The sequence below is a fragment of the Gossypium raimondii genome, chromosome 7 (assembly GCF_025698545.1).
Source record: "Gossypium raimondii isolate GPD5lz chromosome 7, ASM2569854v1, whole genome shotgun sequence".
Lineage (NCBI taxonomy): Eukaryota > Viridiplantae > Streptophyta > Magnoliopsida > Malvales > Malvaceae > Gossypium > Gossypium raimondii.
Window position 1 is genome coordinate 47,370,224 of NC_068571.1, and position 15,743 is coordinate 47,385,966.

General features: G+C 35.7%; 2 protein-coding genes across 4 annotated transcripts; one reads left to right on the forward strand and one right to left on the reverse strand.

The window, feature by feature from the left end:
* The first annotated feature begins 345 nt into the window (after window positions 1-345).
* LOC105789070 (uncharacterized) lies at window positions 346-6,043 on the forward strand. 3 transcript variants are annotated; one of them, XM_052634064.1, is made up of 10 exons: window positions 346-607; window positions 1,492-1,520; window positions 1,606-1,772; window positions 1,873-2,082; window positions 2,791-2,913; window positions 2,995-3,052; window positions 3,200-3,273; window positions 4,019-4,107; window positions 4,206-4,278; window positions 5,537-6,043. In XM_052634064.1, exons 1-9 carry the CDS (start codon window positions 591-593, stop codon window positions 4,273-4,275), a joined length of 837 nt encoding a protein of 278 aa, XP_052490024.1. In that variant the 5' UTR covers window positions 346-590; the 3' UTR covers window positions 4,276-4,278; window positions 5,537-6,043. The 3 variants fall into 3 exon arrangements, with proteins under 3 accessions (XP_052490024.1, XP_052490025.1, XP_012471742.1); XM_052634065.1 differs by having other exon boundaries at window positions 5,722-6,043; XM_012616288.2 differs by having other exon boundaries at window positions 1,688-1,772.
* Window positions 6,044-6,591: 548 nt separating this feature from the next.
* Window positions 6,592-15,421, reverse strand: LOC105803458 (elongator complex protein 3). The gene is given in 9 exon segments (XM_052633684.1): window positions 6,592-6,889; window positions 7,697-7,849; window positions 7,959-8,063; window positions 8,156-8,375; window positions 8,499-8,665; window positions 13,232-13,406; window positions 13,893-14,065; window positions 14,174-14,243; window positions 14,928-15,421. Coding segments are annotated over 9 exon segments (1,698 nt in total). The 5' UTR covers window positions 15,401-15,421; the 3' UTR covers window positions 6,592-6,727.
* Window positions 15,422-15,743: the final 322 nt, after the last annotated feature.

A 15,743-nucleotide genomic window follows, 5' to 3' on the forward strand; every position in this document is an offset into this window, starting at 1 on the left:
CATAATTACACCACATCAAAGTTCATGTATCAAATTATACCTTAGATCGAAGTTAATCTATTTTTTTTCTTTAAAGTCATAGTGGGTGGCTCAAGTAATTTTTTTAGAGGTGTTAATGATTTAAAAGAAAGATCAAATTATACAAAATTGAAACAGATGAGTTACATTTTGCAAACTTAAAAGTTGGGCCAGTTTTATTTTGATATTAATAATGATTCATTTTTATTTTTGAATGGGCCTAAGACCGGGTTGAGAATGATGAGATGGGACGGGCCTTAAAACCAACACCTTTCAAATATAACCAATCCTTCCATAAAATGAGAACATCCTTAACCATCAGGAGTTTTAATTTATCCTTATTCCCAAAAGGGCCCAATTTGAAGTTCCACGAAACCGAGATAGCTTAGAAGTTGGAAAAACAGTGAATTTTCCGGGAAAATTTTTCACTTTTTTCCTTTTTTGCAGAGAAGAATTAAAAGTTAAAGCTTTAATTCTCCCATTCGAGAGAGAAGAAGACGAGGACTGAAGATTAGAGATGGGAAGAGCCAAAGCAATAACTTCAATTATTCTCATTCAATTTATATTGCTGCATGTCACAAAATCCCAGGTTTTTTTTTTTTAATTTCTCATTTTGATTAGAAATATCTCATATTTACTCCAGTAATTTAATCTAATGCCTTTTTTAAATTTCAGTTCCTTTTGCTATATTTCATATCGGTTTCCACTTAATTTCTTTTTTACATTCCTTAATCCAATTTAGTTGGTACTTACATATAAGTTAGGTTATATGAACTCTTCATTTTCTTGAATGTATCAGTGCTTCGTATATATGGATATTGATAGAAAGCTATGATCCTCCAAATATATGGAAAAAATCGAGTATATTCATGTCGGTTGTATATTGTATATTCGAGATCATTAGTTCAGTTAATTAGATTAGTTGTGTGTGTGTGTGAGTGTGTGTATATTTATATATACATATATATATATCCTAACTATCAAAGGGCCATTTTTGTTAACAAGAAAATTTTTATATGAAGATATGCGTGATTCATTTCTCTGTATGTCTCCGAAGTCTGGAGTTCAATGCTTAGTTCTGGGACAGTGTTTGCTTGTATTTGTATTTGCGTTCTTGAAATCAGGGGCGAAGCCTAGAAATTTTTTCTAGGGGGCCAAAGTTAAATATAAATTATATGAGAGCTAAAATGTAATTTTATCATTGTATTAGCTTATAATTTTACTGTTTTTTTATGAGGATTAAATCATAATTTTATTATTTTTGGGAGCCAAAGTGCAAATTTACCATATATCAACTTAAATTTAGAGAATTTAAAGGGCTTAAAGGGAAAATTTTTCATTTTCCCTGCCAGCCTCAGCACCCCCTCTCCCCCCGTTCCGCCCCTTCTTGAAATGAAAACATCAGAATATGTTAAGATGCACCGTTTTGCCAACCTGACCTTTTTTGTTTTCTCTTCTGTTATTGTTATGCAGCAAGGCTTTGAAGAATCTTCGGCTGCGAGGTAATGCTGTTTTGAACTTGTTCCAGTTGGGGAGATGGGAGTTTGTGTTGACTCGTACTTGGTTGCCTTTTTTTGTGATGACTAGTGATCATGGGTGTTGGAAAAAAATGTGGTGTCTTCTTTCATGAAGTTCTGCTGATGATATCATCATTATCCTTATTCTTTAGGACTCTTAAGCAGGAATCGCATGATACTCATGAAGTACATTGTTCCAGAGAAAGAAGTAGGGCAGCCTGGCAGATTATAGATGATGTAAGAACAAAATGACTCTTTTAGGCTGATGAGGAGTACTTATTTCATTTAGATGTTCTGCGTCGTGCTAATGAAAATGTTCTTCATGTTCACCTTGTAGTATTTGATGCCATTCGTTGAAGAAGAAGGGTATCAGATTTCAACTGACTGTAGGCTTCATCCAGACAATGATCTTTTTAGGGATCAAGAGCGACACAAGATTCATTTGGATGTAAACGAGTGGCGGTGTGGATATTGTAAGAAAAGCTTTCGTGCTGAAAGATTTCTTGACCAGCATTTTGACAACAGGCACTACAATCTTCTAAATGTTGTATGTTAGACTCCTGTTCCTTTTCTTGCAACGAATGTTAGGCATTTTTCTTGTGCCATAACATAAAGTGCTTACTTTTCTGTCATTCTGTGATGTCAAGTTATATATCATTTCCAAATTATGGTAATCCTCTGTATTATCTTGTGCTTTGTTTCTTTCGCTAATGCTTCTACAGGTAAAAGTAACATGGAGGCCCTTGTCCTAGGAGCGGGATTGCATTTTTTTGCCCCCTTTACTAAAAAATGGGCAAACTAGTCCCTATACATTAGATTAAAGAGCAAATTGGTCATTTCTGTTAAAAATTTCATCCTTTTTTACTGTTAAAAATTAGCATGGTTGACAGAATAAATAGATAGTGGCATGTGACATGCCACATGTACGTCATATTGATGCATAGGGACCAATTTTTAACAACAAAAATGGATGAAATTTTTAACAAGAGGACCAGTTTGCTCTTTGATCTAATTTACAGGGGCTAATTTGTCCATTTTTTTTAGTAGAGGGGGTAAAATGCAATCTAACTCTTAGTACAGGGGCCTCCATGGTACTTTTACCTGCTTCTGCACTACATTTCTTGACGTGAATAGCATTACATATTAAATTGTTTGGTAAACATCATTCATTTAGGGTGTCAATATCTCTCTAATCTTCATAAACAAATTATGGTTCATTTTTACATTGCTGACAAAGCTTAACCGATCAATTCAGAATCAAAGTAAGTGCTTGGCTGACTTATGTGGAGCATTGCATTGTGACTTTGTGATAAATTCCAATTTGCTCAAGGCCAAGTGCAATCCTGCTGCTGCAGCGAGGAACCGCCATCTTTGTGAGGTTGTTTCTAATTATTGTAATTTCATAATTTGTTGATTCCAATGTTCTGGCTCGTTTACATCTATTCTTTCATGTGAGCAGAGTCTTGCCAATAGCTGTTTTCCTATTAGTCAGGGTCCATCTGCCAGACGCCTCCATGGTATATAAATATGCCTTTTCATATATCCAGAGTTCTGTTATTTAAAAACTGATAATGTTGTAGTGACATGAATATCTTTCACTTAAAATGAGGTACGGTCATACTATTGCTAATATCTCTTACTTTTATTTGCATTGTCCCTTGAAGAATTGTTTCTGCGCCAATTTTGTGATGCTCACACTTGCTCTGGAAAAGCAAAACCTTTCCCTAGAGGAGGAAAGGTAAGCTTATTTTTTAAATCGTAATTGGTTTAGTTTGGAGTTGGGTTAAAAGTTGAACTTTGCATGGATGAATAGGGTTCAATTTTTGGTGAATATACTTGAGAGGTCTTTCTCTTATAGGGACCTAATTAAATTAATCCCTCTACTATTAAATGAATCAATTTAGTCCCTGTACTATTAAAAAGAATCAAATAAGCACAAATTGGAATAGAGCTAACATTTACTGTTTAAAAAAATATCATTTTCTGTTTAACAGGGTAATATTTGTTAAAGTTTTATGGTCCTGTAAATGAAAATTTTGTTTGGAATTGAGCTGCAATTGAAAAAATAATTTTCAAGATATTTTCATATAGTAAATGTTAACTCTGTTACAATTTGGACTTATTTGATTCTTTTAATATAGTATAGGACTAAATTGATTCATTTAATAACCGGGGGACTAATTTGATCCGGTCCCTATAATATAGGGACCTCCCAAGTACTTTAACCTTCGCTTTTTTATTTATCATAAATCCCATTATGCTGCCTAGATTAATAGCCTTGTGTTTTAGGATATCCGCAAAAACTCCAATAAATTCAAAGATCAACTACGTGTGACTATTAAAGTGTAATACTAAATTTTCAGAACGTCATTTTCGGAAACTTCTCGTTATCATTTATTCAAAATGATGTAGAAGTCCTTTTAACTTATTTATACTATTGACGAAATATGATTTAACATTTGAAATTGCTTTTGTTGTTTCAGAAGCAAACAAATTTACTCTACATGGCTACGTCAATACTACTTATGATGCTGCTTCCTCTTTTCTATCTTCTTTATTATTTATATCAAAGGTAATATATATACATACACTCACACAAAACGAAACTCCCAAGATTTCTGCTTGACTGAGTGTATGCAACAATATTTATGACTTTTATTTATTTTGCAGAGACATGAAGCAAGAAACCCAAGTGCTAAGACGAGTGTCACAAGTTGGACGGAAAGCAAAACCTTCATAGTTGGTAATTTTCTTTTGCATTTTGCTTTTGAACTTTATTAATCAGTTGTTGCGGTAGATTAATACCAATGGCACCAGATTTGCATATTAAACTTCTGATACAACTCTCCACTTTTCGGTTAGCAACGTGTGATTTGAACAGCTTCCAAGTTTTCTTGGGGGGCATAAAAATAAATTTAGTCCCTAACATTTATCCATTTTGTCAGTTTGACCTCTATTCTCTTTTTTAAGATCATTTTGGCTATCAACCTTCAAATTTTAGTTAAATTGCTTTCTTTTAGATGAAAATATTAACTAAACCATTAAATTTTAACGGCACTGAACCACTCGTGTGGTAGTCCATATATATTTCACTGTTAACACAGATAATTTTTCTAAAAACTTTTATGAACTTTTTTGAAATTTGGTGAAATTTTAAAATTTTATTATTAATTTTTTTTTTGAATTTTTATGAATTATACATGGACTACCATGCAGGTAGCCACATCAGTGCCACTAAAATTTTAATGGTTCAGTTAACTTTTACATCTAAAAGAAAGCAATTTGACTAAATTTTAAAATTTGAGAGCCAAAGTGATCCAAAAACAAAAGAATTAGGGTTAAAGTGACAAAAGAGGTAAACGTTAAAAGCTAAATTTATTATTATGCCTTTATTTTTTGGGGTCTAAGATCCCCCAATATGGGAAGGTACATTAGGCCTCGACTATTCTAGAGCCTGTCTACCCCAAATGGGGGAAAACTTAGGAAATTCTACCATGAGCTTCACTAAAAAAAGCTTAGGAAAAGTTTTTACTAAAATATTTAACGATTTATCAATATTTCTAAGGATTTACTTTTCCTAAGTTTTTTAGTGAAGCTCATGGTGGAAAGAGGGATCGAGCTTTTTGTCACTTGAACCAACAAAGCATTGGTTTCTAAGGGTTTGATTTTGCATATCTTGTTTTTGACATTCATGTCGGTGGGGAGAAAAGTTTGGTTTAAAAGGAACTCCATTAATTAAATATGAAAGGTGGTGTGGGTGGGGCTATATATATGTATATGAATATTGGTTAGAAAACAATCAGAGGCTGTTTTCACTCCCTGTTATCCAAATAAAAGGAGTACAAGAGCTGTTTAGTATTAGTTTAGCTCATTATCTTGTGCTTAACAAATTGTTGCCATAATTTAATCGGTTTAGCTTATGCTTGGCAGGTAACTTGTATTATAACTGTTTCAAACCTATCTTGACCGTCCCCTTAACTTTCCTTCGCTTTTGGTTGCAGTGAGGAAGATGATAAAACGATGAATATTGCTTCCTCCGAGTTTTGCCCTTAACTTCATTATAGCTTCGAGTCAGAAAGTTGAAAAACAATGTGTTTGCGTCCTTTGAATGGCACGGACATTTCAGTGGCATGAATGCCGATGCCAATGCCTCTTGATACTGACGTTATGTTTTTGATGATGGCAGCAAACAGGTGTTGTACAATCTGATGGAATGAGTTAACTGAACTTATATCATTTGAATCGCTTCGAGACTGTTGTATACTGCAACGCTTGGACTATGGTTAGTTCTATAAGGGTTATAAGGAGTTTCTGAATAGAGATTAATAGTGTTTTGGAACTGCAATTCAACCTTGACTTTTGGACGTTATTGATTCAAGCCAATTTTTTTTCTTTCCTTTTTTCAAGTCCATTCAGGTTAGAGAATATAAGCAGATACTAATCCATGTATTTGTATCGTCTTTGTATTAATTTTTCATGTCATAATCGTGTTTAAAATATTCAAATCATCGAGCTTAATATTTTGCTTTCTTTTACTTAAGGTTTCCGTTGATGGTTGAGAGAATTAGACCTATTAATTGGATTAGATAGTTGTCTGAGAAGAAAACAAACTCAGAAACATGATTCAAAATCATTATATAACATATTTTAGTATTAAATTTAAATAAAGAAAATTCTGAATAATTTGACTCAAATTTACACGTGGCTAAAATGTGTTATTAGTTCTTGTAGTTTGATAAATTTGAAATTTAATCACTGGAAATTTAAATATAATCATAAATATTTTTCATCAAAATTTATTAATTTAGATTACCCACACGTGACATATGATTGATGAAAATAAATATATTATATTGATAAAATTAACGAAAATTATCAACAAAGACAATAATTTAACTAAAATATTTAACTTGTAAAAATATAGACTAAATCTCGATTCTATAAAATACAAAAGCTAACACCAGAATTTAACCTTTATAAAATCCTTATTTAGATTGCAATCGTGTCTACCAAATAATTTGATTGTTGAACAAGTATTACGTTTGAGATCAATCGATGAACTTAAAAGAAAATAATTTAAACACAAAAATATTTCAACATGTAATATAGCATACAAAATTACAAATTGATATATGTTACTAGAATTTTACACAAGCATACAAAATTGGTGTTACATTCAAAATTAGGTTTTCCTATGAAGTCAGATATTTAACCATGTAAGGGCCGTCAAGCTCATACCCCAATTTCCTATAATAATGCCGGGTTCCTACACCAGATATCACTGCTATTTTTGTTGACCTATGCTCCTTTCCTGCAATACGCTCTGCTTCTTCCATTAGAAGTGTACCATAACCCTGCAAAAAAAGAAAAGAAAGAAAGATTAAGCTACTTATGTTACTCGGATTAGATTTGATTCTAAGTATTAGATAGAGCTATCACGGGTACATTTCCGCTAAATTTTAAGGATGAAGTTAGACATCTTTACTCGCAAGCTACTCAAGTTTGACTTTAAGAAAACTCAAGTTTGTTTTGGTCATTATTGAGCAGACTTTTGAGTATCTTAATACTCAATTCAAGCAGGCTGCTTGCAAGTCATGTTTTTAATATTTTAGTATTAAATTACTACCTTTCCCTTAATACGTACATTTTAAACCCAAACCCTAAAATTTGTTATTTAAATATAAAAATTTGCATATGAACGAGCTGTCTCAAGTTCAAACTCAAGCTCGAGTATATAAATCATGTCAGCAATTCTTAATTGAGCCCAACTCAAATAGTTCGATTTAGTTCAAGCTGAGCTCAAGCTTCTGTAATAGTACTCCATCGAGCTAGAGCCAAGTTTCAAGCAGTGAATCTCGAATCAAGCTTCTCATTGTTCAAGCTCGGTTCGACTCGATTACAGCCCTATTCAATTTTATTGAAGTTTTTCAATGTATTTGGTATCCAAATACGCATCGGATATGAGTGTCGAACATGAATATTTCAAGAACATGTGAGAAACTGGAGCAGTATAGGTTACTTCATGACCTTTCTATTTTATTGTGTTCAAAACAAAAATTAAATTCGAAATGTAGAACTTGAAGTGTATCCACCTCATAGGGAAACTTTTATTCAACTTCCTTTCTAGGGTAATTTTTAGAACTAAAGATTTTAACCATTACCTGGTGTTGTAACTTGTCAGCATCTCTACCATGAACTGGAACAGCAGTTCCATATACATGGAGTTCGCGGACAATGGAACATTTCCCCATTAGTTCAGGGCAAGTAGTATTCTGGCCACACTTACGCAGTCGCAACAACCCAACAAGAATATCCTGTATCATCGTATCATGTTTCAGCACAGACAAACTGTTACATAGAGAACATTATATCAAATATGTAGACACAGTGACACACACAGCAATAGAGAGGGCCTTGCAGTACCTGGCGTGTATCTTCATAAGACAGAAATGTTTCCCAGCTTTCATTTGCTGTATAATCACGTCGAACAAGCTCAACTTCTTCAGGTTTAATTTTGTGGTGAATATCCTGTATTGAAATAAACATGCCATTATTACACTCTCAACAGGTTATTGCTTTTTAGCATGAACAGATTCTGAGGAACAACATTGTCTTGTTACCTGAATTCCAGCTTCACGCGTTCGAACATCTCGGCACTTCAAGCCCAAGTCATCCATACGAGCTAAAGCTAGTTCACGAAGATTTCCCTTTTCAACCCCTGAGGTAACCAGAGGCATAGGAATATCACGCTGGACCCTATAAACACGTGTCCAAGGCGGTACCATGGCCAAGATTCTTGCCACAATGTCCACAAGCTGATCAGGCGGGTAATTTCGGTACCTGCAAAGTAAATAAATAGAAATTTTATTTCCTTTCAAAACTTGAAAGAAACCGAAAATTCATAGAATCATAGATACCCATGAAATCATTAACAAAGAAATATAAATAAGTAAATAACCATACCTGCCAGTTTTCCAAAGCTCATAAAGGCCAGTTCCACGGATCACAAGCGTGGGATATATTTTAAGCCCATCAGCTCGAAATAAAGGGCTCTCGAAAAACTCCTTGAAACTTTCCAAGTCTCTCTCGACACCAACATTAGGAAGATCGGGCATCATATGAGCAACAACCTTAAAAGGAGCAATGAAAAAAGTTCAGCAAGGAGTGGATCCGATTGAAAGAAGCTGAATGCATAAATGCAAAAACTGATAATTAAGCCACATATGGCATACTCCGTGATAATGAAAATTTGTTTTAGTCGATTTGATATGTGATTTGTGCCGGACAAAAAGATTCATTTCATTTTTTCAATGGCTGTGCTGAGAGGGAAAAGACAGGAGGGAGGAGGATGAAGAAGATGAAGAATCTAGGGGTGTAAAATGAATGGAGCGTTTAGTTAACAATTTGAAAAAACACTCAGAGGAAAAAAAATTTCTGTTATTTTTTTACTGCTTTAGTTTACAGATTTATATAGAGAGAAATAATCATTTTAAAGAAAATAAATCCTAATTCCTAAGAATCAGTAATTGATATCCTAATTTCCTAAGAATCAGTAATTGAGATTAGTTTCTATTTACAAGGGATTATAACAGATTTCTATCCTTAATTATAGGGATTCCAATACCATCAGATTTCTATCCTTATTCCAACACTCCCCCTCAAGCTGGAGTGTAGATGTTAATCAAACCCAGCTTGCCACTAAGTTCTTCAAACATGTTTTTGTTCAAACTTTTAGTTAACATGTCTGCAACTTGTTGTCTAGTAGGTAGGTAGGTGATGCATACTTCTCCTGAGTGTACTTTTTCTTTTATAAAGTGACGATCTATTTCCACATGTTTGGTCCGATCATGATGCACAGGATTATGTGCTATGCTGACAGCAGCCTGGTTGTCACAGTACATCTTCATAGGTCTGGTATAAGGCACTTTTAGTTCTCCCATAAGTCTTTGTATCCAAACTCCTTCGCATATACCATGAGATAGTGCTCGATACTCTGCCTCTGCACTGCTGCGTGCTACCACAGACTGTTTTTTGCTCCTCCACGTGACGAGATTACCCCAAACATAACTACAATAGCCGCTTGTAGGCGTCTATCATTAATGTAACCCGCCTTGATCTGCATCGATGTAGACTTCCACGCTTGTTGATGATCTTCTTGAAGTACAGTGCCTTTACCAGAGTTCCTTTTAGATATCTTAGTATTCTATATGCAGCTTCCAGTGCCTCTCCTCGGGCATGCATATACTGGCTAATAACACTCACACTGAAGGCTATGTCTGGACGGGTGTGAGATAGGTAGATGAGCCTTCCTACTAGACGTTAATATCTTCCCCTGTCGATTTCTTCTCCATCTTCATTAGTTCCCAATTTGAGGTTAAACTCCATAGGAGTTTCGGCTGGTTTGCTGCCCATCAAACCAACTTCCGACAGTAGATCAAGAACATATTTCCTTTGGGAAATGAAGATACCTTTTTTCGACCTTGCTACCTCCATACCAAGAAAATATTTAAGACTCCCCAAGTCTTTAAGTTCAAACTCTGTACCAAGGAATTCTTTCAATCTCAAAATTTCGCTCGAGTCATTTCCTGTTAATATTATATCGTCAACATAAACGATAAGGATGCAGCATTTACCCTCTTCCGAGTGCTTGTAGAACATGGTGTGGTCTGCCTGTCCTTGAATGTAATTTCTGCTAGTCATAGCTTTTGCAAATCGGCTGAACCACGCTCGTGGAGATTGTTTCAGCCCATACAAGGACTTCTTCAACTTACACACTTGATCCTTGTTTTCTTCAAACCCGGGTGGGAAATCCATGTACACCTCCTCATTTAATTCCCTGTTGAGAAAAGTATTTTTTATATCCAATTGAGTCAAGTGCCAATCAAGGTTGGCAGCAAGAGATAGCAGGACCCGAACGGTGTTTAGCTTGGCAACCGGTGCAAACGTCTCGTTGTAGTCGAGACCATAAGTTTGGGTGAATCCCTTAGCCACAAGTCGAGCTTTGTATCGGTCAATACGGCCATTGGGTTTAAATTTCGTAGTGAAAATCCATTTGCACCCTACGGTTTTTTTTCCTTTAGGCAGATCCGAGACTTCTCATGTTTCATTGTTTTTGAGAGCCTTCATTTCTTCCATCACAGCTTGTCTCCACTCAGCTAATTCAAGAGCCTCTTCTATATTTTTTGGAATTTTTACAGAATCAACATTAGTCACAAAAGCTTTGTAAGACTTAGATAAATTTCCATAGGATACAAACCGAGAAATAGGATGTTGAGTGCAGCTCCTTGTACCCTTTCGAACTGCAATTGGAAGATAGATGGATGGTGACGGAGGTGGGACTTCTGTTTCAGAACAGTCCTCGGTTGGAGATGTAATTGGCTTCTTCAGATCGGTTTCAGGAGAACGATTCCGTCGGGAGTAAACCTGTATTTGCTGTTTTCCTTGATCAAGTGGTTGTTGTACTTCGGTGGAGGTATTGTCATTGGGAAGGACGGTGTTAAATTCTTGCTGCATAGGGGAAACAACAACTAAATCTGGGATAGGTTTGTTTGTGATAGTAGTAGTAGGATCAGGCGGTATAATGAGGAGAGTATTAAGGGTCTCATCTTCATTAAAAATCTCCCCCTGAAGATGAGATGCTGCAAAGTATGGTTCATTTTCAAAGAAGGTAACATCCCGAGAGACAAACATTCGGCGCAATGTTGGTGAGTAACACTTATAGCCTTTTTGTGTAGGGGAATATCCAATGAAGATGCGGTGTGGGCTCGAGGATCAAGTTTGGATTGATTTGGTTGATGGTTATGGACAAAAGCTTTACAAATAGAATATTTTGGTGGAAGATTAGGCACATGAAATAGAGGAAGGCCTTTAAAAGAGTATTTAGAGGTGTTTGAAAATTGAGGATCTTTGATGGCATTCGGTTTATGAGATAACAGCGGTGAGGCGACTTCTCCCCACAAGTATTTTGGAACATTCATAATGAACATTATGGCTCGAGCCACATCAAGGAGATGACGGTTTTTTCTCTCAGGGATCCCGTTTTGTTGAGGAGTGTCAGGACAAGAGCTTTGGTGTATAATGCCTTGGTCAGAAAGGTATGGACTTAAGACAGAGTTGAAGTATTCTCTCCCATTGTCAGTACGGAGGGTATGTATGGTAGAGTTGAATTGGGTTCGAACCATTGAGTGAAAATTTTGGAATACTTTGGGTGTTTCTGATTTTTCTTTGAGTAGATAGATCCAACAGACCCTAGTATGATCATCAATGAATGTTATAAACCATCTAGCCCCTGTAATTTTTTCACTCGGCTGGCTCCCCATAGGTCACTATGGATTAACAAAAAAGGTTGGGACTGGATATGTGGGTATGGCACACGGGTATGTTTAGATAATTGGCAAATTTCACACTTCAAGGAATTAATACTTTTATTTTGAAATAAAAGCGGAAGATGTTTTTTCAAATACACAAAGTTTGGATGTCCTAACCTACGGTGCCATAACATAATAGTGTCCTCTTTTGAAGTGGATAGAGCCAATCCCCCTTGTATACTGTTTTTATTCCAAATATATAGTCCATCATCAACTTTAGCAGTGCCAATCATCCTCCCCGATTTCTGTTCCTGTATCACACAACCAATTGCAGAAAATTCAACAAGAACATTTTCATCCTTAGTAAGTTTACTAATTGAAAGTAAATTACAGGACAAGTTTGGGACATGTAGGACTTTATCGAGAGAAAAACTCTCTATCATTTGTACTTCTCCTATTCCACCACGGTGAGTAAGAACCATCACTATGCGGATTCGAGATTTGTTATGACAAGGAGTGTAGGTGTGAAACAACGTGGAGTTACCTGTCATGTGATCGGAGGCGCCCGAATCGAGTATCCAAGGAGATTGATTATTAGATTCAAAAGCAATGTTGAGGGCGGTACCTTGAATGGCTAGAGATCCATGAGTGGTGGGAGTACCAAGTATCTTATGGAGAGTCTCAAGTCGTGTTTTGTTAGCGAACATCAAAAACATCATCAGCAGTAGTGGAGGAATTAATTTCACCTTGAGTGATTCCCGATTGATATTCGAGTTATTTGTGATGTCTCAGCCAGAGAAAATTTCATTGATATCACCCATTGGAGGACTAAACCGAAGGAATTTTTAGGAAGGGAAATTAGAGAAAAAAATTAGGATCGAATGAATCCTAAAGCCCTGATGCCATGAAAAAACACTCAGAGGAAAAAAAATTTCTGTTATTTTTTTACTGCTTTAGTTTACAGATTTATATAGAGAGAAATAATCATTTTAAAGGAAATAAATCCTAATTCCTAAGAATCAGTAATTGATATCCTAATTTCCTAAGAATCAGTAATTGAGATTAGTTTCTATTTACAAGGGATTATAACAGATTTCTATCCTTAATTATAGGGATTCCAATACCATCAGATTTCTATCCTTATTCCAACACAATTCATGAACAGTTCGGCTTCTATTCGTTTAACAAGCTAAATAAATGAACATGAACAAAATTTTGAGACTCATTTATTGAAGGAACCGAACATGAGAAAGTCATGTTCTGGCCATTTATATTCATTTACATCCCTAAAGAGGATAATGGGGGATTCTTTATACTATATAGAGGTAACTAGGGGAAATGTAACAATTGTTTCGCTTGAGAGAAATGGCAGAGTGTTGAGACAGATACCTTGAAACCAGCATCCTTTGCCAAGCAAAAACAATCAGCCACTGCAGCTACGGTGTGTCCTCTATTAGTGTCACGAGCAACATCTTCATATGTGCTTTGAACTCCAATCTCCAATCATGTACAACCATAAGAAAGCATTTGACGCAGGTGAGGACCAAGGCAATAGTCTGGCCTACTGTAGATTAGAAACAGAAGAATGAGAACTTCTATTAAATATGTGGTGTGTTCAATCAGTGAAATAAGTAAAAAGCAAACAATTTTTCTTTACATATTTCAGACACAGAAAAGAACACATTCAACTTTACAATCTTTTGAGGATCCTTGTATTTTGAGTAGGTTTATCCCCCCCCCCCCGGGTGGTTAATTTCCCCTTGTGTTTTGAGGATCCTTGGAGGATCATATCCCTATACTCATGTTGGACATGGGGTACTTCAAGAAAAATGAAGAAGTGGACCAAGATAGCTGCCTAGTTTTATGCGACATGTCAAGCAGCAATATATATAGAAGGTAGATTAAGGAAAGCATTAACACTGGTAAATGTCTTCCAAACTAACACTATACCAATTTTGAGTCTGAACCACTAAAAAGTAAATTACACATGAAAGTTCTCGACTGCAAAAAAAGATGAGAATATATCTCAAAATGCAACATGATAACTCACGTTTCAATTGTCATTCCAATGCACTTTACAGCACTATACTCAGAGTAGGTAACTGCCTCTTCAACATTGGCAGAAGTGTGACCTGACAAAGCATCATGAAGATTCCTAATAAAATAGTCTCGGTAATCTGCCGGCAGTGACATGAAAGTGCCACCCATCAAGATGAATTCAACCTACAAATATCTAATAATCATTTTAACAAATGCCAAAGTGTTTTCAAACTATAGATCTCAATGCAATAAAAACAAAAGCAGATACTTAATCCAGGGAATAATTTGAACCTTATCTACACTGTGACCCAGTCGCTTCAGCTGATCAATCCTGCTTCTTGCCTGGACATATGGATTATACCTGGAATCATCATAGACCAAGTTTTTCGAAGAATTTAGACAGACAGTACTAAGCAAATGCAAAAATCTCATCTCTTTTCTTCTTAACAATCATGAAACCTCACTGCTGCTAAATTCAGCATGACATTTGGATTCTCAAAAGCTAGTCTAGAAACAAACAGAATCGGAAGCTAATTTAACCAAGAAAAAGGTGGCCCTTTCACCCCCACCATTCCAATTCAACCTAATGCCAACAGCCATCTCCCATTGATTTCAATGAATGAAAAACTAACTAAATATTCTATTTTCAAAAGTTTCTTTAAGGTAGCTTTTGGGAATTTAGATTCCAAATTTTGAACCTGGATTTTAAAAATACTGCAAGTTGTGTGATACATAAAACATACAAAAATAACATTCCTGATTATTTCTCAAATCCATGGACTCATGTACCTATTTAGTATAGAATTTGAAATTCCTATAGTATCTATGAATTTGACAATATTCATATTTTTATACTACTCAAATTTCAAATATATAATTATACTGAATCTCAACTAATTCATTAGTATTTCATTCTTACAATTAATATTTCAAATGAAATCCCAATCGAAAATCTCAAATTATTGTTCGCAAACCTAACGTAACATGAAAACAGTAAATCAACGAGCTCGACGAAGCAAGGGAAAATGAACATCAAATAGCTTACCTCGCTCTAATTGCTCGCATGCTAGTTGGCTCATATCCCGTATACGACTGAGTACTATACTCAAAATCCGAATCCGGTCCGCCGGGGCAATAAACACAAATATTCCCTGTAGTCGCAATATGCGGGCACCGATGCGGCTTCGACATAACCGCCACGACCGCGATTCCGGAAGCGGTTCTAACCGGTTTGGCTCGAAGCTTAGGGAGTAAAGACACGCGCTCCGACTCGGGAAGTGCAGCGATCATCTCCACCAGCTTCGGTGCACGAGCGAGTCCATATTTCCGACACGCGGCGGATTTGATCGCGTTTAGATCCACTCTTTGGTTCTTCCTTGAGAGTTCTACCATGCAGTTGACAATTTCAGCAATGGCTCGTACTCGGGCCTCTTCTTCGGTTAGAACGTGGGCTTGAAATCCGCCCCGACCGGGGCGCGGGAGCTTCTTCAGCTCCGGAGCTATGGCGGCAGTTGCCATTGTACTATGAAGGTAACTGAATTTTTGAAAATAATGCTCGACGCGAAGTAAAGAAAGGGGTTTTAACTCTATTAACCTCAACACGACAGCGTTTGCTATAACATCTGACTTATATAATAGGTCAAATTCATGTTTTGCTCCCTCTATTGTGCTTACATTTTGGATTTATTTTGTATTGGATCCCTATTTTTATAATATCATAATTAATTCAAATTTGATAAAAACAGTAATTAATTCAAATAACTAATATCATTAATTATTCTAATTAAAATTCAAAAATAATTCTTTTAAAGACACCTTTTCCAACATAAAGAAAACCATTAAATATGATTAATTAAAATAT